At 42.3% G+C, this 27,812-nt stretch overlaps 1 protein-coding gene across 1 annotated transcript; it reads right to left on the minus strand.

Annotated features, from left to right (window-relative positions):
• Positions 1 to 22,705: 22,705 nt before the first annotated feature.
• LOC138671569 (zinc finger MYM-type protein 1-like) lies at positions 22,706 to 27,215 on the minus strand. Its single transcript, XM_069759748.1, has 4 exons — positions 26,975 to 27,215; positions 25,956 to 26,430; positions 24,854 to 25,667; positions 22,706 to 22,765 (listed from the first exon to the last, which is right to left on the minus strand). Exons 1-4 carry the CDS (start codon positions 27,213 to 27,215, stop codon positions 22,706 to 22,708), a joined length of 1,590 nt encoding a protein of 529 aa, XP_069615849.1.
• Positions 27,216 to 27,812: the final 597 nt, after the last annotated feature.

Below are 27,812 nucleotides of genomic sequence, written 5' to 3' on the forward strand. Positions count from 1 at the left end.
CATCAAAGACTGTCCCGGAGCTCACTGATGATTTTGGGCTCGATTCATTATTGCATTTGTATCTGTTTTTTTTTGCGGAATATTAAATGTGCACACATTGCGGATTGGCCTGCAGAACTTTCCGCACAGAATCTGCGTCTCTGCTGCATTCATCTTTTAATTTCCATCTTTTAAATTACATCTTTTAAATTACATCTTTTTAATTACGAATTTGAATTAGACTGAATTGGACTGGAATTGACTGGAAGGTAACAGAATACCAACCACTACAATGTTTCAGTTTCTTTTCTCTTTCCTTCTTACAATCTCCTGCAATCCCTCCACCTAGTAAGGAACTAGTCATTTCTTCCTCCATCCTGCCCAGCCATCTCACTTTCTCCTCAGAACTGTTCCTCCACATACAATCCTTTTTCTTCAGCCACACGGCCGCATTATGTCCTATCCTGCTCCCACCTTCTAATACTCTGTCTGCTACTCCTCATTGCTGGTGACATATCCCCAAATCCCGGCCCTCCCCTACACATCCCCACACTCATTTCTAACCCCCTGCCACGATCCTCCGCACGTTTTCCCAACCATGACAACCTCATACCCTTTCATCCAGCCCCCACTCCCCCGGTCCCCTTACCTGGAGCACTATGGAACACACGCTCCGTCTGCAACAAAGTGCCATTTATCCATGACCTCTTCATCACCAACAAACTCTCCTTTCTCGGCATCACTGAAACCTGGCTCACCCCCTCTGACTCGGCCTCTCCAGCTGCGCTTTCCTATGGCGGATTCCACCTCTCTCACACCTCTCGCTCCACCAACAAACGTGGTGGAGGGGTGGGCTTGCTCCTGTCCGACACCTGCTCCTTCACTCCAATCCCGCTACCACCCTCTGCTACTCTTCCCTCGTTTGAGGTGCACTCTGTCTGCATCTATTCCCCCCTCCAACCCCCAGCTGGCTGTCATCTACCGCCCCCCAGAACTAGCCATCTCCACCTTTCTCGACCACTTCACCACCTGGCTACTTCATTTCCTCTCTGTTTACATCCCCACTATCATCATGGGTGATTTTAATATCCCCATTGACACTTCCACATCAGCTGCCTCTAAACATTTATCACTGACTGCCTCCTTTGGCCTCACTCAATGGTCCTCTGAGGCCACTCACAAAGATGGTCACATGCTGGACCTCATCTTCACCCACCTCTGCTCCCTTACTAATCTCATTAACACACCCCTCCCCCTGTCTGACCACAACCTACTGACATTCTCTTCCCTCTCCTCATATGCAATCCCCACTCCACAAACTCCCTCCCAGAAATCTCAAACATCTAAACTTACAATCACTCTCTGAGTCCCTTCTCCCTCTTACAGACATAGCCTCCCTTCATGACACAGATGCTGCTGCCGCTTTTTATAACACCACAATAACAGCAACACTCAATTCGGCCGCCCCTCATGCACAGCAAAATTCGTACACTCAATAGGCAGCCCTGGCTGACCAGCCTGACCAAAGAATTGAGATGGGCTTCCAGGATCGCTGAGCGGAGATGGAAGCGATCCCACTCTGCCGACCACTTCACTGCATACAAGTAGTCCCTCGCCAGCTTCAAGTCCGCGCTCACTGCCGCAAAACAAACTTACTTCACATCTCTCATATCCTCCCTGTCTCACAACCCTAAACAGCTTTTCAACACTTTCAATTCTCTACTCCGTGCCTCTGCACCCCCTCCCTTCCTTCTCATTTTTGCTGAAGACGTCGCCTCTTTCTTTAAACAGAAGATCGATATGATCAGAGAAAGCTTTGGCCCACAGCGCCCACTGCCCCTCTTAGCTGCTCACCCCTGCTCCTCCAAAACCAGCTTCTCCACCATGATAGAAGATCAGCTCTCCACCCTCCTGTCAAGATCACACCTCACCACCTGCATGCTCGACCCGCTCCCGTCCCACCTCATCCCCAACCTTTCCACGGTCTTCATCCCAACCCTAACGCACCTCTTCAACCTCTCACTCACAACAGGTGTCTTCCCCTCATCCTTCAAGCATGCCAAGATCACACCGATTCTCAAAAAGCCCTCCCTCGACCCATCCTCTGTATCTAGCTATCGCCCGATATCTCTTCTCCCTTATGCCTCCAAATTGCTGGAGCAACATGTGCATCTAGAACTGTCCTCCCACCTCTCCTCCTGCTCCCTCTTTGATCGGCTACAATCTGGCTTCCGTTCCCATCACTCAACTGAAACTGCCCTAAAGTCACCAATGACCTACTAACTGCCAGGAGCAAGCAACACTACTCTGTCCTCCTTCTCCTGGACCTGCCTTCTGCCTTCGACACTGTGGACCACTCCCTTCTGCTACAAATCCTCTCATCTCTTGGCATTTCCTGGATCTCGTCATATCTGACAGACCAAACATTCAGTGTCTCCCTCCCCCACACAACCTCCTCACTTCGCCCCTTGTCAGTCGGTGTTCCTCAAGGCTCTGTTTTAGGACCTCAACCTCTACTCCTCTCCATCTACACCTTCAGCCTAGGACAGATCATAGAATCTGACCTCACCTCCTTACTTACCAAAATCCCGCACTGTCTGCTATTTCAGCCTTCTTTTCTGCTCGCTTTCTACAACTGAACATGGACAAAACAGAATTCATCATCTTTCCCCCATCTCACTCTACCCTTCCACCAGACCTACCCATCAATGTCAATGGCTGCTCACTTTCCCCAGTCCCACACGCCCGGTGCCTTGAGGTGATCCTCGACTCTGCCCTCTCTTTCAAGCCACATATCCAAGCCCTTGCCTCCTCCTGCCATCTCAAACTCAAAAATAATTCCCGGATCCATGCATTTCTTGACCGCGACACCGCAAAAACACTAGTGCATGCCCATATCTTCTCCGGCCTCGACTACTGCAACCTCCTACTCTCTGGACTCCCCTCTAGCACTCTGGCACCACTCCAATCCATTCTACACTCTGCTGCCTGTCTAATCTACCTGTCTCCCCGCTATTCCCCAGCCTCTCCCCTATGCCAAGCCCTTCACTGGCTTCCTATTGCCCAGAGACTCCAGTTCAAAACCCTCACAATGACATACAAAGCTATCCACAACCTATCTCCTCCATACATCTGTGACATGGTCTCCCGGTACCTACCGACACGTAACCTCCGATCCTCTCAAGACATCCTTCTCTACTCCCCTCTCATCTCTTATTCCCACAACCGCATCCAAGACTTCTCCCGTGCTTCCCCCATACTCTGGAACTCTCTACCCCAACACATCAGACTCTTGCCTACCATAGAAACCTTCAAAAGGAACCTGAAGACTCACCTCTTCCGACAAGCCTACAGCCTGCATTGATCCTGAACCTACTGACCACCGCACAACCTGCCCTACCCTCTCCTAGTGTATCATCAGCCATCCCCTGCAGACTGTGAGCCCTCGCAGGCAGGGTCCTCCCTCCTTTTGTACCCATGTGCCTTGTTTTTTGCTCATATTTAATGTATTTGTCTATATTTGCCCTGTAAAAACGCAGGCCAAAATGCTTGCGGATTTAATGCGGAATCGATGCGGATTTCTTGCGGATTTAATAATAATAATAATCTTTATTTTTATATAGCGCTAACATATTCCGCAGCGCTTTACATTTTGCACATATTATCATCACTGTCCCCGATAGGGAATTTAGATTGTGAGCCCTATCAGTATGTCTTTGGAATGTGGGAAGAAACTGGAGTGCCCGGAGGAAACCCACGCAAACACGGAGAGAACATACTGTACAAACTCTTTGCAGATGTTGTCCTTTGTGGGGTTTGAACCCAGGACTTCAGCGCTGCGGATTGTCATGCATTTTTTGATGTGCAGACTTGCCTTACTCAATGTATAGACAATGGGTGCAGAAACGCTGCATTTCCGCACAAAGAATTGACATGCTGCGGAAAAAAAGCAGCAAATCCACGCTAATATTTCCACAGCATGTGCACAGCAATTCTCAAATTCCCATTGAGTATCATTGTTACTGTGCTACACTGCGGATTTGATGCAATTCCGCACGTCCAAAAATGATGCGGAAACATATCAAAATCCGCAACGTGTGCACATATAGCCTTAGTGTTTTGCACCTTTTTGTTTAATTTCCCTAGTCTTATGACGCTTTTGATTTAGATACCTTTTTGTTTAAGCCATATTCATCTTTCCAATTGCTCCATTGTTAGTCTTGTTTTTTAGTTCATAGTTTAGGGTTTACAGATGTTTTAACCGATTCATCATTTGCGACGTTTCAAAATTTGTGCTACAGTCTCTTCTGGAGTGTTTTTATGTGCGCCCAAAACTTTTGAACAGTTTTTGAGACAATTTGCAAAACATGCAAGTTTTTGTTCTAAGACGCAAAACTTTTTAAAGGGGTTGTCTGGTCTAAAATGATAAGTCTGCAGTGGCTCTGTGTCACTGCAGATGTCTGAATCCACCAGCACACGCACTGTGAGGATTCACTGGTTTCATGTGCCTGGACCTGCAGGTACGTATGCATTATGCATACTGCCAGCCAGAGCCCGTCTAGTAGGCACGGCCTCACTCCATTCACTTGTAAAGAGCAAGGCCGCACCCTCTGAATGGACGTGGGTATGGAGCGAAGCCGTGCTCACTAGACAAGGTTCTGGCCGGGAGTATTTCATAACGCGTACGTACCAACCGATCCTGGCTCAGAAACAGACAAGTCCCCGCAGCACACAGTGCGTGTGCTGATGGATTCATAAGTCTGCAGTCACACAGAGTGACTGAAGACTTATCAATTTAGATCGGGCAACCCTTTTAAAGTCAGAAAAAAAGACCATTTTTGACATTACACAAAACTTCATGATTCATGAACTATGTACATAATTTTTAAGAATTTGACATAAAAATGTCAACGACTGCCGCACAATAAAAAAGAAAAGTGACTTGAAAAATCACAAATGAAAGTGGTGACAGCTGTGGATATTATGTCGGACTGCGACTCTCCTACAGCATCTTCCTACACACAACATTCCTGAATGATTCAGTCTTGGAACAACCCTTCTTGGAGATTTCATGAAGTCTGATGTTTTTGAAGTACAAGGGTCTGGATCTCAGAGAAATAATCATTCTGATCTCTACAAGATGTAATGAATATTCCAACAATCCAGTGTTCATTGTACAGTGTGTATGATCAGAAAGCATTAACATTTGTGATGTCTTTACCATAAAAAGCTTTTATGTGTCCCATTTCCATTACTGTATATAGCAGTAATGATCATCTCCAGCTGAATAAATGGAAATCAATAAATAAAAGTCAGAAGTAACGAAGCAGGCACTTTTCTTTTTATTATTGCTAATAAAAAGCTTCATTTGTAGCAGTGTTCAGGTGTTGTGAAAAAACAAACAAACAAATGTAATAATATTTGCAACAGTCAGGACAATTTCTTCATGATAAATTATTCAGATCTATCCAAAATTCTGCTCAAATTAGGGGCAACGTGATGAATGTATGAGCAGCTTTACACTGGTTGTCCCGCTTTGGCAGCCATAGGGGTCACTTGGGTCAGTGTAAGGCCAGAGTCACATTAGCGTATCACATCCAATGTGAGAGCTCTGCTGCGAGCGTGACCCGAGTGTTAACGCCTTCAGTGTAAAAAATAAAATAAAAACATAGCCAAAAAACTATGCTTTTTCATCATGCTGCCAAAAAGTGGAATAAAACGCAATCAAAAATTCAAATATAAATAAAAATGGTATTGCTGAAAACATCATCTTGTCCCTCAAAAAAAAGCCACCATACAGCTCCATCAGCAGAGAAATAAAAAAGTTATAGCTCTCAGACTTTTTCTATAAGTTTTTGTGTCAAAGCGCTACAACATAAAAACTTGATATAGATGTGGTATTACTGTAATCGTACTGACCCAAAGAATAAAGGTGCCATATCACTTCATATCACATCACTTTTACCTTATGGCGAATGGCATGAAAAAAGGCTTAATTGCTGTTTTTTGTTCATTCTGCCTACCAAAAATCGGAATAGAAAGCAATCAAAAAAAGTAATGTGGCAGAAAATGGTACCAATAAAAAACTCGTTGTGCATAAAAAAGTCCACACATGATGATCGGCAGAAATATAGGAAAATTATAGCTCTCCAAACATGGTGGTACAAAAACATTTTTGCCAAAAAAGTGTCATTTAGTGTGTGACTGAAGCCAAACATAAAAAACCTATATAAATCTGGTATCGCTGTAATTGCACCGACCCGTAGAATAAAATCATCTAATCACTTACACTGCACGAGGAAAGACGTAAAAAATAAATAAAAGCTATTCTTGACCTGCTGTTAATTCGTTGAATCTGCCCCATTCACATTTATCTTGTGCATTACACTGTGCGCTTACATAGGGGGTTCTGTTTAAATGTCTGAAATACATGATTCAGATGGAATCCCAGTTGGAAGATTCCCTATAATGAGACAGATAGAGGCACTGTGGACTGTCTGTCCTATGATCCAAGCGTGCATAAACGCATGGTCTTCTACAGTTTTGTGCACCTCTTAAAAGAAGGATGTTGCTGAACAGAGGCCAAATGAAGTCCAGAGTAACTCTGCTGCCTCATTATAGTAAATGGATCCCTTGGGGGTTTAATCAGAATCAGATCATTCAGAGATTTAAATGGAAACTCTGATGCAAGTGCTCAGCGTAGAGTGCAGGATAAATGTGATTCAAAATGTTCCCAATAAAAGTTTCAACTCAATCCAGAAAAAAAGCAAGTCCCCACTCAGGTCCATCATATGTTAATGGAAATATAGAGGGCTTCCACGTTACTGGTAGCACAAAGGCTCTGGAATAGTGGTATGGCTCCTCATCACCCAAAAGAAATCCAGCCAAATGCAAATGCCCCACTCCCTTCTGAGATGGAGGGATTATGCTCTTCTGGTACTTAGGGGCTCTGTATATGGAGTCCGTAAACTATTCTATGGTAATTTGTTCTTCACGAGTCAAAGAGCACCCCTTCTATCCAGAGTCTTACCATGTAGCTAAGCAGTACTGTACAGCCACATATGGGGTACTGCCATGTTCATCATAAATTGTGTATCAAATTTTGGTGCCATCTTTACCCATTTACCCTTCTGAAAATGTAAAACTTGGGGCTAAATCAGATTTTTTTTGTGATAAAAATGTAATCATTTTTTTCTTCACTGCTCAATGGTATAAAATTCTGTGACACACTTGTGGTGTCAATATGATCACTGCACCCTTAGATGAATTTATTGAGAGGTATAGTTTGTAAAATTAGGTCACTTATAGAGGAATTCTGCTGTTCTGGCACCTAAGGAGCTCTTACAGTGGGTAATGGCGCTCTCAAACCATTCCAGCAAAATCTGAACTCCAATATGGCGCTCTTTCCCTTCAGAGTTTTGCACTATGCCTCAAAAGCAGTTTTTGAACACATACCAATTTTTGGATGTTTGTTGATGTTGTCATGCACAGATGAGTATGCTGTTCCATATTTTCTGGTCTTGTCCTATTCTGGTTGGGTATTGGGAATCTGTTAGCTCTTTAATAAAGAATGTGTTATATACGGAGGTTCCATTGGACCCTTTGATCTATTTTCCTAATGTTGGAAAGAAAACCTCTTCAAAATTGCTCCTACATTTGCCATCGGCTGCCAGGCATCGCATAACTCTTCATTGGAAGAGGCTGAACTCTCCTCTCTATCAAAAACTGTAAAGTAGAATATCTGATGTCCACAGAATGGAATACATAACGGCTATTCTAACTACAAATGTGGACTCATTTGAAACTATGTGGGCTCCATGGGACTTTTGAGCTCAATAAAGCAGTTAGTTTCACTATTACCCCCCCCACATGCCCTTTCTTGTGTGTCTTAGTCTTCTGGCTTTAGTCTGCCATAGGTTTTGTCTCAACTTGGTAAAGTAGTCTACGGTTAATTTGGGATATCTCCCATGGTATTGATGGCAGGTCTCGCCTACCGTAATATGTTTTCCCTTGTACTTCATTGTAACCCACCTTACTTAGTTAAAGTGTATGTTTTCATTATTTGCTACTTACTAGGGGCAACACGGTGGCGCAGTAGTTAGCACTGTAGCCTTGCAGCACTGGAGTCGTGGGTTCCAATCCCACCCAGGACAACATCTGCAAAGAGTTTGCATGTTCTCTCCGTGTTTGCGTGGGTTTCTTCCGGGTTCTCTGGTTTCCTCCCACATTCCAAAGACATACTGATAGGGAATTTAGATTGTGAGCCCCATCAGGGACAGTGATCATAATGTGTGCAAACTGTAAAGCACTGCGGAATATGTTAGCGCTGTATAAAATAAATTTTACTATTCATGTAAAAATTTTAATTGAAAAAAAAAAAGTTCTAAAAAAATAAAATGCTATGAAGCAAGCACCTGTGGGTTCAAGGTGCTAACCACACCTCTAGATGCGTTCTTTGAGGGGTGTAGTTTCCAAAATGGAGTCACCTGTTGGGGTTTTTCACTGTTTAGGCACAGCATGAGCTCTGCAAATACAACATGGCATCGGCTATCTATTCCAGTCAATTTTGCACTCCAAAAGTAAAATGTTGCTCCATCTCTTCCGAGCCCTGCCGTGTGCCGAAACAGTAGTTTTCCACCACACATGGGGTATTCGTATACTCAGGAAAAATTTCACAACAAATTTTATGGCCCATTTTATCCTGTTACCCTTGTGAAAATGAAAAAATTAGGGCAAAATCAACATTGTTGTTGGAAAAATGTATTTTTAAATTTTCACGGCTCAACGTTATAAAATTCCATGAAGCATCCGTGGGCTCAAGGTGCTCACCACACCTCTAAATAAGTTCCTTGAGGGGGTATAGTTTTCAAAATGGGGTCACTTGTGGGGAGTTTACACTGTTTAGGCAGATCAGAGACTCTGCAAACACAAAATCGTGTCCGCTATCGATTCCAGCAAATTGTGTGTTCCAAAAGTCAAATAATGCTCCTTCCCTTCCAAGTCCTGCATTTCTCCTAAACAGTAGTTTTCCCCCACATTTGGGTATCAACGTACTTGTATGGTCCAATTTCCCCTGTTACCCTTCTGAAAATGCCAAATTTGGGGCTAAATCAACATATTTTTGGGAAAAAATAAAATTTTCATTTATTCCCACTGCTTTAATTCCTGTGAAGCAACTGATAGGTTAAAAAAAACTTATTGAATGTGATTTTGAACACTTTGAGGGGTGCAGCTGTGCAGAATGGTGTCACTTTTGGGTATTTTCTGTCATATAGGCCCCTCAAAGTCACTTAAAATATGATGTGGTCCCTAAAAAATTGTTGGTAAATTGAGAAATTGCTGATCAACTTTTAAACCTTCTAACTTCCTAATAAAAAAAGAAGATGATTCAAAATGATGATAATGTAAAGTAGACATGTAGTAAATTTTATTGATTAACTATGTTGTGTGATATAACTATCTGGTTTAAGGGCATAAAAATTAAAAGTTTGAAAATTGCAATTTTTTTTCAATTTTGACCCAAATTCCAATATTTACACAAATAAACATAAAAATAAACACAATGTGTGGCAGAAAAACAACCTCAGAACCACTGGGAAACATTGAAGTGTTCCAGAGTTGTTATCACAGTGACACTGGTCAGAATTGTAAAATTTAGCCTGGTGAGGAAAATGAAAACAGGCTCGGGTTGAAGGTATTAAAGGGAACCTGTCACCCCCAAAATCGAAGGTGAGCTAAGCCCACCGGCATCAGGAGCTTATCTACAGCATTCTGTAATGCTGTAGATAAGCCCCTGATGTATCCTGAAAGATGAGAAAAAGAGGTTAGATTATACTCACCCAGGGGCAGTCCCGATTCTGTTCTGGTACGATGGGCGTCGCGGTCCGGGTCTTGTCTTTAGGCTGCGGCTCCAGCGCAGGCATACTTTGTCTGCCCTGTTGAGGGCAGAGCAAAGTACTGGAGTGCGCAGGCGCCGGGCCTCTCTGACCTTTTCCAGCGCCTGCACACTGCAGTACTTTGCTCTGCCCTCAACAGGGCAAATCAGTACAACTGCGTTGGAGCCACAGCCTGGAGACAAGAAGAGGATCATCGTAAGAAGATGGGAGGCCCTGGACCGCGACGCCCATTGGACCAGAACAGAACCGGGACTGCCCCTGGGTGAGTATAATCTAACCTCTTTTTCTCTTCTTTCAGGATACATCGGGGGCTTATCTACAGCATTACAGAATGCTGTAGATAAGCCCCTGATGCCGGTGGGCTTAGCTCACCTTCGATTTTGGGGGTGACAGGTTCCCTTTAAATTGAATGGTCAAAGAGGATCATAAGAGGTACACATATAAATAATAAACGGTTTTGCGGTGTTTTTCAATATTTTATGGGACTACTCAGTGTAGTTTAAACCCTTGATTTCTAATTTTCTGTAATAGATAAGACTTTTATAATGACGAGAAGGTCTATTTAATAATGTTCTTTACACTTTGACCGGTACATGAACCCACAAGATTGACCTCATTAAGGATTTCTGCAAGCATAACAATCCTGAAATCTGATGTAATTAATAAAGGCAGGAACTGGTCACCACCTGCAAGAATTGAGGACAAGATCCAAACATCTGCATTTCATCTCCTAGTTACAGTAGAATTAAAATCAGAACTGAACTGTATATGTTTTTCTTCATATGACAAAGTATAAAACTTGTAACAAGCATTAGAACTGGTTCTCTCTGAATGTGCCTCATTCTGAACTAATGAATATATTACTATTTTAAAACATAAAAATATATCCACACAAGCACAAATAATACACAAATGTAATATTGTTAAAAATAGCCCTGTGGAACCAAACCACACAGATAATTGATTTCTATGTGAAATTTGTATTGGTTCATTTCTTTATTATGTCTGCAGTGGTGCTACAGGGAAACCATTAAAGGTATGAAAAACTGCTAGATAAACTCAGGGGCCTTAAAAAGTAAACCTAAACTGAAAAAAACCCCTTTAAAACTATTATTTTTGAAATGCTTCTTAAAATCTATTTAATAATAATACAACACAAACACATGATTATGTACTGAATTGAAGGGATAGTCAATATGCTACATGGAACACTTCTTACCCCTACCTGTCAGTGTAGGTTGGCAACCTAGTAGGTTGTCGACATGGTGCCTCGCTCCACGTAGGCTGACCTTCGAAGTCCCTATACAGCTCTATACCCCATCAGTTGTCAATGGTATCAATCTACCAACATAAAAAAGAGAGACACTTATTTGGAACTATCCTATTAATTTGCTGAAGGCAAAACAGCCAAACAGGTATCTGGAACAGGAATGTATAGGGGTTTCTCTGTAGGAGCTACATACATCCCTATCCTTCCCCCTACCTGTCAGTGGAGGTTGACACCCTGATGTATATGGCACCCAAGCTCCACGTCAGATGACCATGTAGTCCCTTGTACAACCCTGCTTCTCATATAACCATCAGACAACTGAATGTAGAAGGGGGACACCACAGCTATGTGGAGAGGGGAGCGCCACGTTGACAACTTACCATGCTAGGGTACCAACCTCCGCTGACAGGTAGGGGTAAGAACAGGATTGCATTTAGGGACCTCATAGCATACCGAATAACTCTAATATGTAATTTTTCAAATATGTAAATAAGCTGTTCCCAATAATTTCTGGATTAGAGGAATTCCGGATTCTGTAGTGGATCATAGTTTGGGTCCCTTTTTTCATAGCCTCTTACTAAAAAATATTTCCTAAGGATTTAATGGTGGACCGCATTCACAGGGTGCCCAAGCCTAAGGGTCTTAATCCTGCTTTAACTAGGGATACCCTAGCAAGACTATTTTTTTTCAAACCAAAAACATTTTTTGAACATCTTCTGAGGAATAAAATGGAACTACCAGAACCATTTCTTCAGATTTTTCAGCAGTCACACTTAAGACAATGGAAATTTGTGCCAACTACTAAAACGCTCTGAGACTCCAACATTCCTTACAAATGGGGGTTCCCAGTGAACTTGGTGGTGAATAAAGATGGCAAAACCTACGCATGTACCTGAAGATCTGGTAAAACATTGGAACATTCTGCTGGACTCATTCCAAACTAATAAAATAATCCCGGATTCACAGTAGAAGATATCATCAGGTCGGTCTTTCTCTTGATTACATGGGTGAGAGGGTGTTAATTTTGGAGGTTTGGGAAGCTCACTCCTCTTATGATAATTTGTTCTTACTAGTGGTACTTTTTTCCTCTAGCACATCACTCTTGCGAGTCCCTAGTTAAGGGCCTGTCCCCGAGGTGCCCTGATAACAACTGTTCAGTTCCTTCACTTTCAATGTATGTTTGTATTTATGTTTTATATCTGGGCTTTCTCCCTACTCAGGAAATGCTCTATGTCTTGCAGGACACAAAGGTTATAAGAAAAAATGTAAGATTAGCATATTTTTGAGTATTCTAGTATTTTTATTATGATGGGTATCAATATACTATCCATAATGTTAGGGGACTGAATTTGCCCTTTAAAAGATCTTGACTTTGGAGAGAGGTGCCACACTACACTCAACACCACAAAATTTGGAGTTGCGATTCGTGTTAAGCTATGTTCACACGTTACGCTTTTGATGTGTTTTTTTTTTCTGCAGGCAAAATGCGCTCTCTTGGCAGTAAGGAACTTGCTGCAAAAAAGCAGGTTTTGCTTTGTTTTTGTTTATTTTTTTACTGTGTTTTTGTCAGGGCACATTTGTCTCTTGTGCATGTGGATAAAGTTTAGTGCATAAAAAAAAAATATTCAACTTCATCAGGTTTTGTCACCAAAAACAGGTACCTGCATTTTTTCAATGCTTTTTGCATAAAAAAAAAACCTCATAAAAAAACTGAAAATTTGCAACAGGTGAACATAGCATTAGGCAAACAGTAGCATTTAAGGTGGTGATAACTTCATTATCTGATCCGCAGGGTAGATTTTCGATAGTGGTCTGTTCTATAAATAATATTATATATACTGTACATTAGTGGCAGTTTACTTTAATCGTATGAACATATATTTTAACATCATAAAATAATAAATAACAAATGTCCAGGAGATTAAATAAATCCCTTTTAAAACCCAGACAAAATAGAAATTATTATACATCAGGACTTTATTTATGTAAATGATAACATTGAGGTCTCTGGGCTGCACACAAGGCATATGTCAAGGGGCCTACTTGTTAAAATGGCATCGGTAGCAGAAAAAAAAAAAAGAGAAGGCAGAACTAGAAATATTTGTTTTTTTTTTTTTTGTGTGGGACGAGTTGTACTTTTGAACAACACCATTGGTTTTACCATATAGTGTACTAGAAAACGGGAACAAAATTCAAAGTGCTATGAAATTGCAAAAAAAGTGCAATTCCACAATTATTTTTTTTTTACCATGTTCACTAAATGCTAAATCTGATCTGCAAGTCATTACAAGTTTGTAGATACCAAACAGATACTTTTTTATTTAAGTGATGAAAAAAAATTCCAAAGTTTGAAAAAAAAAAAAAAAAAAAGTTGCAGTTTTCTGTCTCCATTTTTCGTGATCTGGGGCTGGCTGAGGGCTTATTTTTTGCGCGCCGAGCTGATGTTTTTATTCATACTATTTTGATGTAGATACGATCTTTTGATCGCCTGTTATTACATTTTAATATATTGTTGTGGGGACCAAAATACTGTAATTTTGGCACTTTGATATTTTTCTCATTTCACTGTTTACTGATTGGATTAATTCTTTTTATATATTGATAGATCGGGCGATTCTGAACGCGGTGATACCAAATATGTGTATTTTTTAATTGTTTTATTTTGAATGGGGCAAAATGAACTTTTATATTTTTTTAAACTTTTTTTTTTTTTTTTTTAACTTTTTACTGCCTTCAATAGTCTCCGTGGGAGACTAGAAGCTGCCACCTTCTGATCGCTTGTGCTGCTCTCAGCAGGGCTTCAGCCTTCATGTTTGTAGCAAAAATGCTCATCTGCTACGAGGGACAACTGCAAGTTTGGCGTTGACAACCACAGGGGTCTCCTGCAGACCGCAGATTGTCATGCCAACCCATCGGTGACCCGCGGTTGTGTGACACGGGCGCCGATGGGAGTGTTTTATGACGCACTCCCGGCGTGTGACGGCGGCATTTAACATGTTAACAGCTGCAGGTGGATCATGATTCCACCCGTGACTGTTAGGGGCACATGTCAGCTGATTTCAACAGCTCACATGTGCAGAAAAAGTTGTGGGCTAATCGCCGCAGCCCAGATCAAAGAGAGGGAGGCGACCTTAGATGTATAGGTGTTAAAGGGTTAAGGTTATTCACCTATGAAAAAAATATGATTAGATGCAGAACCAGATATTACTCAAGTGCAGATGGAGGCGGTGACCTCCTGGCCCATAGAGTCAAAAAAATCACAGCTAGAGTACTTTTAAGACCACCAAGGGAAAAAGAATTTCAAACCCGATTGAGATTACTAACTCCTTTAGTGCCACTACGCTAAACTTAACGATCTTAATACAAATATATTTGTTCCCCAAACACAAATTCAAGACATAGAAAAGTTCTTAAATTCAATCAACTTACCTGAAGTTAACGAGGTTCAGTTGTATGAACTTAGTGCTCCTTATTCCATAAAGGAAATTACATCTATAATTAAAATCACTAAATCCCTCTCCACTCAGAAGGACTCCATAATGAGTACTACAAAACCTTTGCATTTCAGTTGTCCTTTTTACTCAGACTCTTTTCCCATTGGCAAAAAGAAAGTAATATTGCTCCCTCATATCTAGAAGCGATTATTACTACCCTACCAAAGATGGATACACCCTCCCACCAAACCGGACAACTTTAGACCATCTTATTAATCTTATTGTTTAATTGTGATCTTAAGATACATTCAAACCTCATGACATGTAGAATTACCGTAATAGACTCCTTCCTCACTTAATTTCCCCAGACCAAGCTGTTTTTGTCCTAGGAAGGCAGGCTCGGGATGGGGCGAGACGCCCTGTTCACTTTTCTCTCTAGATGCTGCAAAAGCCTTTGATAGAGTGTACTGGGGGTATCTGGAAGCATTGTTTCTAAATTTAAAATATCCACAATAACAAGCAGGCTATTATGGCTCTTTACATCAATCCCAGCACGAATGTCTTGGCATCTGGTTTTCTGTCAGCCCCGTTCAAAATAACAAATGGAATATGTTAGGGTTGCCCGTTGTTACCTGTAATTTTTGCGATGGTAATGGAGCCACTGGCAGTGTCCATTAGAACTCATCTACTATATAATCGTCTAATTCTGTCTGTTTATCTGTAACGGAAATCTCATGTCGCTGATTGGTTGCGCCAGCCGCCCGCGACCAATCAGCGATATTGGCGCGGAATTTAACCCCCACTCACAGCGCGACGTAGTTCACTCACGTTTGCTGGACAAGTTCTGTCAGTCACAGTGTGATGTAGTTCAGTCACATTTACTGAACACGTTCTGTCAGTCACAGTGCCACGTAGATCAGTCACATTTACTGAACACGTTCTGTCAGTCACAGTGCCACGTAGTTCACTCACGTTTACTTCATAAATAAATTACATACATATTCTAGAATACCCGATGCTTTAGAATCAAGCCACCATGTAGTAAAGAAATAAAAGGGAAACAGGTGGGGAGGGACTCTCATTCTATAGGTGCGTATGCGGATGATGTGATATTGAACTGTTCAGATCCAAAAAGATCATTACCGATATTGTTAAATAATCCAAATACCAAAAAATATGCTATATTATAAAACGCAAGAAGGAGGTATGAGGATCTCTAGCCTAGTCCAATATTACAAGGCATGTTTAGTTGATGCAATAAGGGAATGGTGGAATTTAGACTCTGAACATAAATGGGTCCTAATTGAGAAAGAGTTCACCAAGCTACATACCAGTCCACTAGACTTCTGTTGGAACCTGAATACCTAAATCCTGGCTGCTATTTCCGCATACTTCCTACCATGCAAATGACCCTGTATACTTGGAACAATATATGGAATAACCTTATACATATACCGTTGAAGTATCTCTTCTTGAAAAGTCTCGAACAGGTGATCCCTTTTTCCGGTTTTGCAACCTGGATAGCCAATGTGGTTGTAAATCTAGATATGATGTTCAAGGGTGGCACTCTTAAAGGGACACTATCACCTGAATTTGGAGGGAACAATCTTCAGCCATGGAGGCGGGGTTTTTGATTCACCCTCTCCTTACCCGCTGGTTGCATTATTGGATTGAAGTTCATTCTCTGTCCTCCGTAGTACATGCCTGCACAAGGCAAGATTGCCTTGCGCAGGCGTGTACTATGGAGGACAGAGAATGAACTTCAATCCAATATTGCAGCCAGCATGCAGCCAGCGGGTAAGAAAAGGGTGAATCAAACACCCAAAAACCCCGCCTCCATGGCTGAAGATTGTTCCCTCCAAATTCAGGTGACAGTGTCCCTTTAAAGACGGGTTGTTAAATTTTCTCTCCCTAAACATTCCTACTTCCAATACATACAAATTAGAAGTATTTTCTCCTCCAGTGCTATTAAACAACAACCACTATCTAACATTTAACATAAAGGTTACAAGAAGGCGTTTCCGTATTTTATAATTTTCTAAATTCTCCACCAGCAGTAATCAAATTACTGTTCATGGTAAAGTGGGAACAAGACCTGGGAACCACCTTAACATATCAGCAGTGCGAACAAGCACTACTTTAGTCAGGCAAAAGCTCATCAAGCATTAATTACGCAGACTTATCAAAAATGATCAAATGGTTTTTGTCCCCTAAAAGATTCTCCTTTTTCCAGAGTATTCTTCACTTTGCTGGAAACTGTGTGGGGAAACGGGCTCTTTATTTCATACATTATGGTCCTGCAAAAAGATTCATAGGTTCTGGGAAGAAGTTTTTCTAATTATTTCTCAGTGTACTAAACTTAGTCTCCAGCCTTGGCTCTGCTGAATATTGGATTATTTGACTTACCATATCTACATGAGTCTGCTTATATAACCTTATTACTGCCAGACAATGTCTTGCTTCCAAGTGGAAATTGGACCTTGTGCAGACTACCAAAGAACGGTTTGATAGGGTGAACTTAAGCCAAACTTAGAAGCTATCTCATACGTAATATGTAGCATACCAGGACATTGTTGAAAAGCGATGGTCTCAATGGTCTGGAAATTCAACCGCCTTAACAAAATCTCACGGATTAATGTAGCTCACCCAAAGTGTATATCCATGAGTACACGTAAGTTGTGGTAATGACTTGAACATGACATGTCCTGTGTTTCCTCTCCACCCTCTCATCCTCCCTTCCTTCTTGTTCAAGGGAACCTGTCAGCCCCCCCATGCCCTCCAACTCAGCAGCATTCACCTATGTATGATTAAACTCCCTGCCTAACCAGACCTGTATAATGTAAGTCAGTTAAATAAATGCTTTAAAACAGCATTTGTAATGTCCCTATTTCCTATACTCATTATTGCTTTGACTAGTCAATGGGGCATTAGTTGTCTCAGACTAGTCAGCCCCTATAAGCCATCTTCTGAACTTTCGGTCATGCGCAGTGCGTCTGAAGCCGGGAAGCGTACACCTGGCTTCAGAGGCGCATTGATGCTGCCAAAACGAGCGGACCGCATGTGCTAGATTTGCATGAGCTGATGACAAGGTTGGCTCGTGCAAATTATGTTATTACACCCACAAGGCTGGTTAAGCAGGGAATTTAATCATACATACAGTAGGTGAATGCTGCGCGGTTGGAGGGCACAGGGGACCTGACTGATTCCCTTTAATGTTTGTATTAAAGTCTTATTATTTTTGTATGTTTCAAGTAAGGGTCCATTTACACTTCAAGATTCCTAGGATTGCTCGTTTCACTATAATCGAGTAGTTTAAACAGGTCGCCGATCACTCACTGAATGAGCAAAATGCTTGTTTGTTGTAGAAATGATCTTGGGTACTACCCAAAAGATCATGGTTCTCGGCAGCACATCATCCTGTGTAAATAAGACCTGCGCTGATGAGAATGATGGCAGCCTAGCTGCACTGAACGGTCTATTGCAGATTGTTCAGTGTGCACTTGAAACTGGCTCTGCCTTAGTCAAATGACTAATACCAATGGTTGGATTGTCCTCCTTTCGGGAAATTCTGGCCCCAGGTACAATTTGATAAGAAACACACAACACATTTTGCTTACTGGGTCCACCACTGCCTCCCGGTATCTAATATTGGCTGCAGTTCTGATGTCACACTGACAGCCATCACTGAGCTCAGCGGCTCTGCCTGTCTAGACAGAACGTACCATTCAGAGCGGTTCAGTGATTGTCGTGTTGTTGACTTGATGCCAATGCTGCAACCATTATTATTACATACTGGAAACAGCAGTTTAGACTCAGCTACTATGGAAAACATATTATGGGATTGATACTGATTATAAACTGTGGGCCCTTTTAATCAAAATCAGTGTTAAGCTTTAGTCACACTAAACGACTTACCAACGATCACGACCAGCGATACGACCTGGCCGTGATCGTTGGTAAGTCGTTGTGTGGTCGCTGGGGAGCTGTCACACAGACAGCTCTCTCCAGCGACCAACGATCAGGGGAACGACTTCGGCATTGTTGAAACTGTCTTCAACGATGCCGAAGTCCCCCTGCAGCACCCGGGTAACGAGGGTAAACATCGTGCAGGGCCGCGCTTAGTAACCCGATATTTACCCTGGTTACCATCGTAAAAGTAAAAAAAAAAAAAACACTACATACTCACATTCTGATGTCTGTCACGTCCCCGCCGGTGTCTACAGGGTTAAAACTGCTTTCGGCAAGAGCGCTGCTAATGCACGTGCTGCTGCCGAGAGCTTCCCTGCACTGACTGTGTCAGCGCCGGCCGTAACAGCGGTGACGTCACAGCTGTGCTCTGCTTTACAGCTGGCGCTGACACATTAGCAGCGCTCCTGCCTAAAGCAGTATTAACCCTGTGGACCCCGGGGGACGTGACAGACATCAGAATGTGAGTATGTAGTGTTTTTTTTTTAACTTTTACAATGGTAACCAGGGTAAATATTGGGTTACTAAGCGCGGCCCTGCGCTTAGTAACCCGATGTTTACCCTGGTTACAAGTGAACACATCGCTGGATCGGCGTCACACACGCCGATCCAGCGATGACAGCGGGTGATCAGCGACCAAAAAATGGTCCTGATCATTCCCCAATGACCAACGATCTCCCAGCAGGGGCCTGATCGTTGGTCGCTGTCACACATAATGAGATTGTTAGCGGGATCGTTGCTACGTCACCAAAAGCGTGACGTTGCAATGATATCGTTAACAATATCGTTATGTGTGACTCCCCCTTAAGTCATGCCTGTCTTGGTGAGGGATTAAGCTGGAGTCAGATATGCACGCATCTTAATGAACCTGGAGTGTCTGCAAGTGGCATGCTCCCTCTGCTACACCAGAAATATCTCACTCCAGTCAGGTACTAGAATGAGATTTCAAGGGCACAGAACCATAGCTTGTCATGAATCAGACTAGCTTTGGTGTCATGCCTCTGTCTTGCCCCACCACTGCCCTTTTCAGCAGAACTGAAAGAAACTTGCCTGAAGACATCAAAAGTCGCTACATTTAGGTGCAAATCCAAGTACAAATTTTGCTTCTTTTCAAAGCTTTTACGAGTGCCGATTGTATGGCCATCAGGACTTTGTAACACAAGAGGTTTTGCAGCTTGCTGCAATAACACAACAATCACTTTATGACCTTTGAGGCTTGAGCTTATCAGTGCTCTTATGCACAAACATCGAGCATTAGTATTACTAATTACCATTTTTAATATGCGAGGACAGTTTTAGACAGGACTCTGCTTACATTTTTTTTTTTGCAGGACAGTAAAAAGACACATTGTAAGTATATTATAAGGCTATGAGCGCACATTGAGTACCGTATATACTCGAGTATAAACCGACCCGAGTATAAGCCGAGACTCCTAATTTTGCCACAAAAAACTGGGAAAACTTATTGACTCGAGTATAAGCCTAGGGTGGGAAATGCAGCAGCTACTGGTAAATTTCAGAAATAAAAATAGATACCAAAAAAAGTAAAATTAATTGAGACATCAGTAGGTTAAGTGTTTTTGAATATCCATATTGAATCAGGAGCCCCATATAATGCTCCATACAGTTCATGGTGGGCCCCATAAGATGCTCCATATTAAAATATGCCCCATATAATGCTGCACAAAGATTAATAATGGCCCCATAAGATGCTCCATATTAAAATAAGCCCCATATAATGCTGCATGAAAGGTTAATGATGACCCCATAAGATGCTCCACAGAATATGCCCCATATAATGCTCCATAAAGGTTGATGGCCCCATAAGATGTTCCATAGAATAATATAACCCCATATGCTGCTGCATAAAAGTCGATGGTCCCATAAGATGCTCCATAGAACAATATAACCCCATATGCTGCTGCTGCGATAAAAAAAGAGACATATTCACCTCTCGTCACTGGGAGCCAGGTGCCGGTGTCCTGAGCAGGCAGGAAAACCAGCGCGCTATGGCGGCACTTGGCTCAGGCGCCCAGCACTTGCGATATTCACCTGTCCCCGTTCCACCGCCACGCGCCGCTGTGTTTTCCGTCTCTCTGCAGTGACTGTTCAGGCAGAGGGCACGCAGTAAACATGTCATCGTGCTCTCTGACCTGAATGTCATAACCAGAGGATGAGGAAGACAGAGCCCGGCGGTGGAACGGAGACAGGTGAATATCGCATGGCTCACCCTCCCCCATCATACTCACCCCTTCCTAGCGCGGTCTCTGCACTTCCCTGCTACTCTCATGGTCTCCGGCGCACTCCTGCAGCTTGTTCCTGTGTTCAGCGGTCACATGGTACCGCTCACTAAAGTAATGAATATGCGCTCCACGCCTATGAGAGTGGAGTCGCGTCCATATTCATTAATTTAATGAGCGGTACCGCGTGACCGCTGAACACAGAAGAGCTGCCGGCGCCGAGACTATCTGAGAAGTAGGGACGTGCGGAGACCGCCCCGGGAGGGTGAGTATGATGTGACAGCCGCGGCTCCCCCTCCCCCGCCGACCCCCTGGGACAATGACTCAAGTATAAGCTGAGAGGGGCACTTTCAGCCTAAAAAAATGGCTGAAAATCTCAGCTTATACTTGAGTATATACGGTATTTGCTTGCAGAAATTTCTGCAAGGTTTTTGCGTCTCTTGGCAATCATTGGGGATTAGGCATTAAGGCGAGTATATAGTGGTTTTTATTTTTTATAGGAGATAAAGGGCTTCAGGGATTAGGTGTAAGGTGAGTATTCACTGTGTTTTTTACTGTGTTTTTTATGTTATGTCAATATTTATTTCTTTATTTTAACTTTTTTTAAAAAATTTTTTGCACAGGTGTCGGCTGATGACTACGCCAGTCTGGTGAAAGAAACATGGCTTAACATGCAAGGAAACTGGAGAATATCCACTTGAGTCAAAAGAGACTTGTTCCAGACATTTTTAACCTTTTAATTCCCGTAAGCCATAACAAACTACATTTGGGAAAAGAGGGACAAGGATTGAATATTCGACTATAAAAATACCAAGGGCACAGAAGCAAAATAAATAAAAGGAACCCCTCTTCCCCAAGCTATTTATTTTGGGATACATTGCCATTCCTCTCTATTTCTTGTGTTTCAATGCATATAATAATTAAATAATTCAACACCATAGACAATCAGGAAAGTTATTAGTCAAACAATCCATTCTTAAATGCTGAAGTTGCCATAAAAAAAAAAAAATCTACCCACCTATCACACTAGCACCCAAGGTAAGTGTAAGCGAAAGCAGCCCATTAGTGGATGATTGGCAGCAGCACTTATGTGCCATAATTTAATGCTTGTGCCAGAAGACCCGTCACTTACCTTGCTGGAATGGCGCCAGCATGAGAGGTGACTATAAGATTCTTTTTGTTTTAATTTGGTTACTACAGCATTTAAGAAGGGGTTGCCCAAGTACTGGATATTTAATCTGTTTTAACCCATTTACGACTCTAGACCAAGATTGATGTTATAAATTACTCTTCTTCCGACCTACTTCACCTGGGATGTTACTATAAAAACCAAAACAATTAAGATATTTATCCAGGTCCAATTCATGAAAAACAATTAAAAAGACCCACCTACTCTATACAAAACTTTATTAAATGTATGCTAAAAAGTGGGGGTCTTAAAGCAGAGGTTAGTCAAAGGGATGGATGAGTAGGGGGTGTTGACGCTATTGATGGTCTGCCGGTTTCCTTACCTTACCGCAGATGTTGGCACCCTAGGGAAAAAGGAAGCGGTGCCCCCGCTCAACGTTGGCTCACCCTTACTGACCATGTTAAACCCTGCCAAAGAATAGCACTACCGTGAATAAACTGCAAGGACAAATTTAGACACAAATGAGTGTCATATAATGGACTTCTTGGTAAGTAATGCACATAAAAATCTTAATCAGATGGACAAGGTCATAGGTGTCAACAAATAACAGTACAGGGGAACCCCTTTTTAACATACATTTAATAAAGTTTTCTATATAGAAGGTGAGTCTTTTTAATTGTTTCATATGTTACTATAAAACCTTTCACCTCCTTATACCTTTGTGGATGTTACTATTAACCTAGTCACAACCCAAGACCGCTGTGGATGTTATTACTAATCAGTGCACCACTCTAAACCATTAAGGATATTACCAGTAAACCATTCACATCATCATTTACTACTTCACTATACTTTACAACCAGACAATATATGATTAATCCTTATACTAGTATAAATATTTACCTACTAAGTCACCATAAACCAGTAGAAATTAGTCCACAATAATGATTAGGCCAGTTTTAATCAGGCAGTTGTAATTTTAGAGTATTTTTCCATGCATTCAGACAGGGCTGGCCTGAGAGATTACGGCGCCCTAGGCGAAACTATTTTGTTGCGCCCCTACTATTCTTGGCAGTAGATGAAAACTTGGGATATAAGTTTAGGAGCAAAATAAACCACAACAACAATGATTAATTAACTCTCTCCTAACTCTTTAATCTTCTGAGAAGTTGTATAGGAAAAATATATACAAAGTAATCAATAACACAAAACAAAAACAACCATAGGTACCGTATATACTCGAGTATAAGCCGACCCGAGTATAAGCCGACCCCCCTAATTTTGCCACAAAAAACTGGGAAAACTTATTGACTCGAGTATAAGCCTAGGGTGGAAATGCAGCATTTACCGGTGAATTTCAAAAATAAAAATAGATCATTATTTCCCCATAGCTGTGCCATATAGTGCTCTGCACCGTTCATATTTCCCCATAGGTGTGAACCATATAGTGCTCTGCACCGTTCATTGTGCCCCCTAGCTGTGCCATATACGGTGCTCTGCACCGTTCATTGTGCCCCATAGATGTGCCATATACGGTGCTCTGCACCGTTCACTGTGCCCCATAGCTGTGCCATATACGGTGCTCTGCACCGTTCACTGTGCCCCATAGCTGTGCCATATACGGTGCTCTGCACCGTTCACTGTGCCCCATAGCTGTGCTGTGCCATATACGGTGCTCTGCACCGTTCACTGTGCCCCATACATAGCTGTGCTGTGCCATATACGGTGCTCTGCACCGTTCATTGTGCCCCATAGATGTGCCATATACGGTGCTCTGCACCGTTCACTGTGCCCCATAGCTGTGCCATATACGGTGCTCTGCACCGTTCACTGTGCCCCATAGCTGTGCCATATACGGTGCTCTGCACCGTTCACTGTGCCCCATAGCTGTGCTGTGCCATATACGGTGCTCTGCACCGTTCACGGTGCCCCATAGCTGTGCTGTGCCATATACGGTGCTCTGCACCGTTCACTGTGCCCCATAGCTGTGCTGTGCCATATACGGTGCTCTGCACCGTTCACTGTGCCCCATAGCTGTGCTGTGCCATATACGGTGCTCTGCACCGTTCACTGTGCCCCATAGCTGTGCTGTGCCATATACGGTGCTCTGCACCGTTCACTGTGCCCCATAGATGTTCCACATAAATTTGTGCCGCCGCAATAAAGAAAAAAAAACACATACTCACCTCCCTTGATTGCAGCTCCCAGCGTCTCGTTCCGGCGCCTCCATCTTCCCGGCGTCTCTGCTCTGACTGATCAGGCAGAGGGCGCCGCGCACACTATATGCGTCATCGCGCCCTCTGCCTGAACAGTCAGAGAGCAGAGACGCCGGGAAGATGGAGGCGCCGGCCGGGAAGATGGATCGGCGCCCGGCGGCTGGAACGTGGACAGGTGAATATAACATACTCACCTAGTCCTGGCGATCCTCGCGCTGTCCCCTCCTGTCTTCGGTGCCGCAGCTTCTTTCTCTATCAGCGGTCACCGGCACCGCTGATTAGAGAAATGAATAAGCGGCTCCGCCCCTATGGGAGGTGGAGCCGCTTATTCATTTCTGTAATGAGCGGTCCCACGTGACCGCTGAAGAGAGGAAGAAACTGCAGCGCCGAAGCCCGTGGGACGGCAGGGACAGCGCGAGGATCGCTGGGACTAGGTAAGTATACCCCAGCGCCCTCACCCCCTCACCCGCCGACCCCACCGCTACCGTGACTCGAGTATAAGCCGAGGGGGGCACTTTCAGCCCAAAAATTTGGGCTGAAAATCTCGGCTTATACTCGAGTATATACGGTAATTACAATTTTTGCTTCCTTGCCTTTTTTTTTAAAGGATGACACTAAGTCACCGAGATTAACTTGTTGAGCAACTTCAGATTCTATCGAAATTGTTGCCAACCCAACCAACCTCTCTTGCGTCATAGTTGCCCTTAAATATGTTTTAATTACCTTTAGTTTTGAGAAGCTTCTCTCTCCTGAGGCCACGGACACAGGCAGAGTCAAAAGAATTCTTAGAGCCACCACCAGGTTGGGGACACTTTCTTTCAAGTCAGATTTAAGCAAAAGTTCAAGAACGTTTTTTGGTGATGAATCTTCTGGAACACGTTTTGACATTGCCTGCAGTTCACCACATAGCTCTATGGCATCGATGTCTTTTACTTCGTTGTGTGTAAGAGACTTTTCCAGAGCTTTACGCTTATCCAGAAGAAATTTGCTTGGTTTTCCCTCAAGTGAACGGATGTGGTAAAAAAAGGCAAATTTCAATTCCATTTCTTTCAGCTGAGTGAACCTCTCATCAACTGAATTTATAGCAGTATCTAAGATCGCAACGTAAAAGTTAATTTTGAAACTCTGTTTCTCATCTCTTATGGGCTCATCTTTCCCTTCATAAGAGAACTGTCTGTTTCGTTTTGGCACAGAACTTGACTCAAAATTTGCTGGTATGCCAAGCTCTTCTGCGATTTCCCTCCCATCAACTAACAGCTTCTCAAACTCTTCATCGCTTCTTAATGATTGCAGATATTTCTTTGTTTTGTCAAGGTTTTGAGAAGCAGCAGCTAAATCGAATTCTTGTGACTGAAGTAACTTACTTGTCAAATTGATTTCGTACAAAATGTTGAACCATACTAAAACAGATGTAACAAAATAAAAGGTTCCAACTTGTTTAGCAAGACCTTGAGCTTCTAGCCGGGAGACATTTCCAGAGCTTCCTGTGAGACTAATATTTTCTGCTATGTCCATTAGGGCATCATGGACTTCGCTCAATTGGTAACGGAGGGGGGCCAGAGCATCAATTCTACTTTACCACCTTGTTTCGCTTAGAGGTTTTAGAATCAGAGATGACAAATGACACACGAGTACTTCCCAACGCTGAGTTGACGAAGAGAAAAATACGTAGAGATTTTGAACTAACAGGAAAAAAGTTGTCGCTCCAAAACAACATTTAGCGGCATCGTTGACGACTAAGTTTAGAGAATGGGAGCTGCAAGGCACAAAGAATGCACGTGGGTTTATGTCCAAAATTCGTCTTTGTAGTCCAATGTTTTTTCCCTTCATGTTGCTCCCATTGTCGTAGCCTTGCCCTCGTAAGTTGTCCACAGAGAGTGACAGTTCTTCAAATTTGTTCAAGACAGCGGCTGTCAAACCACCTCCAGTTGTATCAGAAACAGGAATGAATCCCAAGAAGTGCTCTTTAATTTCAAACTTTTTGTCTTCTGATGTGGAAACAAACCGAACAATGATAGTCATTTGTTCAACATGAGACACGTCTGAAGTACAATCCAGCACTACAGAAAAGTATTTTGCAGTTTTGACATTGTCAAGAATCTTTTCCTGAATACCATTACTTAGCAGTTGAATCATCTCATTCTGTATTGTTTTTCCCAAATAATGTGCATGAATCTCTTTGTCCCGGATTTTCCGAATGTGCTCACACATGACGGGATCGAACATAGCCAAATACTCCACAAATTTCAAAAAGTTCCCATTATTAGATGCAAACAATGCATCATTTGATCCACGGAACGCTAAGTTTTGCGTACCTAGTATCCTCACTAGAGCTATCAATACCTTTCTAAAATTTGATGCCAGTATTTTTCTTGCTCTTCAATTTTGCGTAAGTGTTCTTCATCAATGGTCTTGTTCATCTTAAGTCTATTTTCGAGTTCCTTCTATTTCTGAAAGCTAATCATGTGATCTTTGCTTTTAAGTGGCTAGCTAAAATAGCAGATATGTTTTTCCAGTCATTTACACCATCAGTACCTAAGGCTGAGCGTTTGATGATTCCTAGTTGAAGTGATGAGTCTGGAAACAACGTGCAGCAAAAACAAAAAACTGAATTTTTTTTTATAGAATACGTTAGCCAATTGCGTTCAAGACTTTCACCATTGACAAGACGACGTTTATAGTGAACACAAGAACATTTTCTACAATTAGTGTCCAAAGGAAAATCGAAATCTTTAACTTGTGTGGGGCCGAGTTTTACTACATGTAGGCGTAAGTCATCATTGATTACGGTCCACGTAGCGGGATCGTCCGAATAGTCTTTGCACAGTATTTCTATAGATGTACCAGCCTCCATGTCAGTACTGGTACTCTGATCAGATCTACCACCAGATATTGATGGTTGTAGTTCACTATTTTCAGCATGAGAAACAAATTCTATTTCCACATTCGATATTTCAGAGGCAACAGAAGCCTGTTGTTCCAACGTTTGGAATTCCGCCTCTTCATTTCTATTGCTTAGATATTTTAAAAATGACCCTTTGATTTTTGAAAGTGATTTTTGAAGTTTTTTCTTCTTATCTGCCATGACTCGTTACATACAACACACAGCATTTACCTAAAAGTTAACGCGCCGATTAAAATTGTTATCTGAACATTATATAATACGATTTTACTTTTAAGACAAAAACCAAAAATTTCTTTAACAATTTCCAATGTTTCCAATATTTTTGAAAATCAAAACAATATACCTACCTCGCAGCGCCTAACACTTTAGAACCTAGGCCAAAAATTTACTAAAAACCTCCTATTTTCTATTTGCATTCATGAAACCTCATGGAACAATGAATCTAATGAATATACAAAATAACAGCAATGGCTCACATGATAAAGCATGCAAACAGAAGAGACATACCTCGAAAATATTATAATCACGCGCGCCGATATGCAAAAAATGTAGATACTATCTATCTCCCTTGCCTTAGCTGGCCTGACTGGCAGTGCAGCCAGGCAGTCTACGCCAATGCGTCAAAAAAGACTCCTCCCACTAGCCGCATCGACTGCTGATGACATCTATCAATATAATGGCCAACTAATACCTAGTACCTAAAGTCCAAACTATGTATAAATAGGCCATATGGTACATCTACCTTTTAACCCTCCGTCAGGAACAATATTTGCACTA

This window comes from Ranitomeya imitator, chromosome 3 (assembly GCF_032444005.1).
Source record: "Ranitomeya imitator isolate aRanImi1 chromosome 3, aRanImi1.pri, whole genome shotgun sequence".
Lineage (NCBI taxonomy): Eukaryota > Metazoa > Chordata > Amphibia > Anura > Dendrobatidae > Ranitomeya > Ranitomeya imitator.

Coding starts and splice junctions, on each gene's coding strand:
- LOC138671569 (XM_069759748.1), bottom strand. CDS start 27,215: ATGGCAGATAAGAAGAAAAAACTTCAAAAATCACTTTCAAAAATCAAA. Junction 25,668..25,955: donor GACAATGGGAGCAACATGAA/GGGAAAAAACAT, acceptor CCGTTACCAATT/GAGCGAAGTCCATGATGCCC. Junction 22,766..24,853: donor GAAGCTTCTCAAAACTAAAG/GTAATTAAAACA, acceptor CTGGTTGTAAAG/TATAGTGAAGTAGTAAATGA.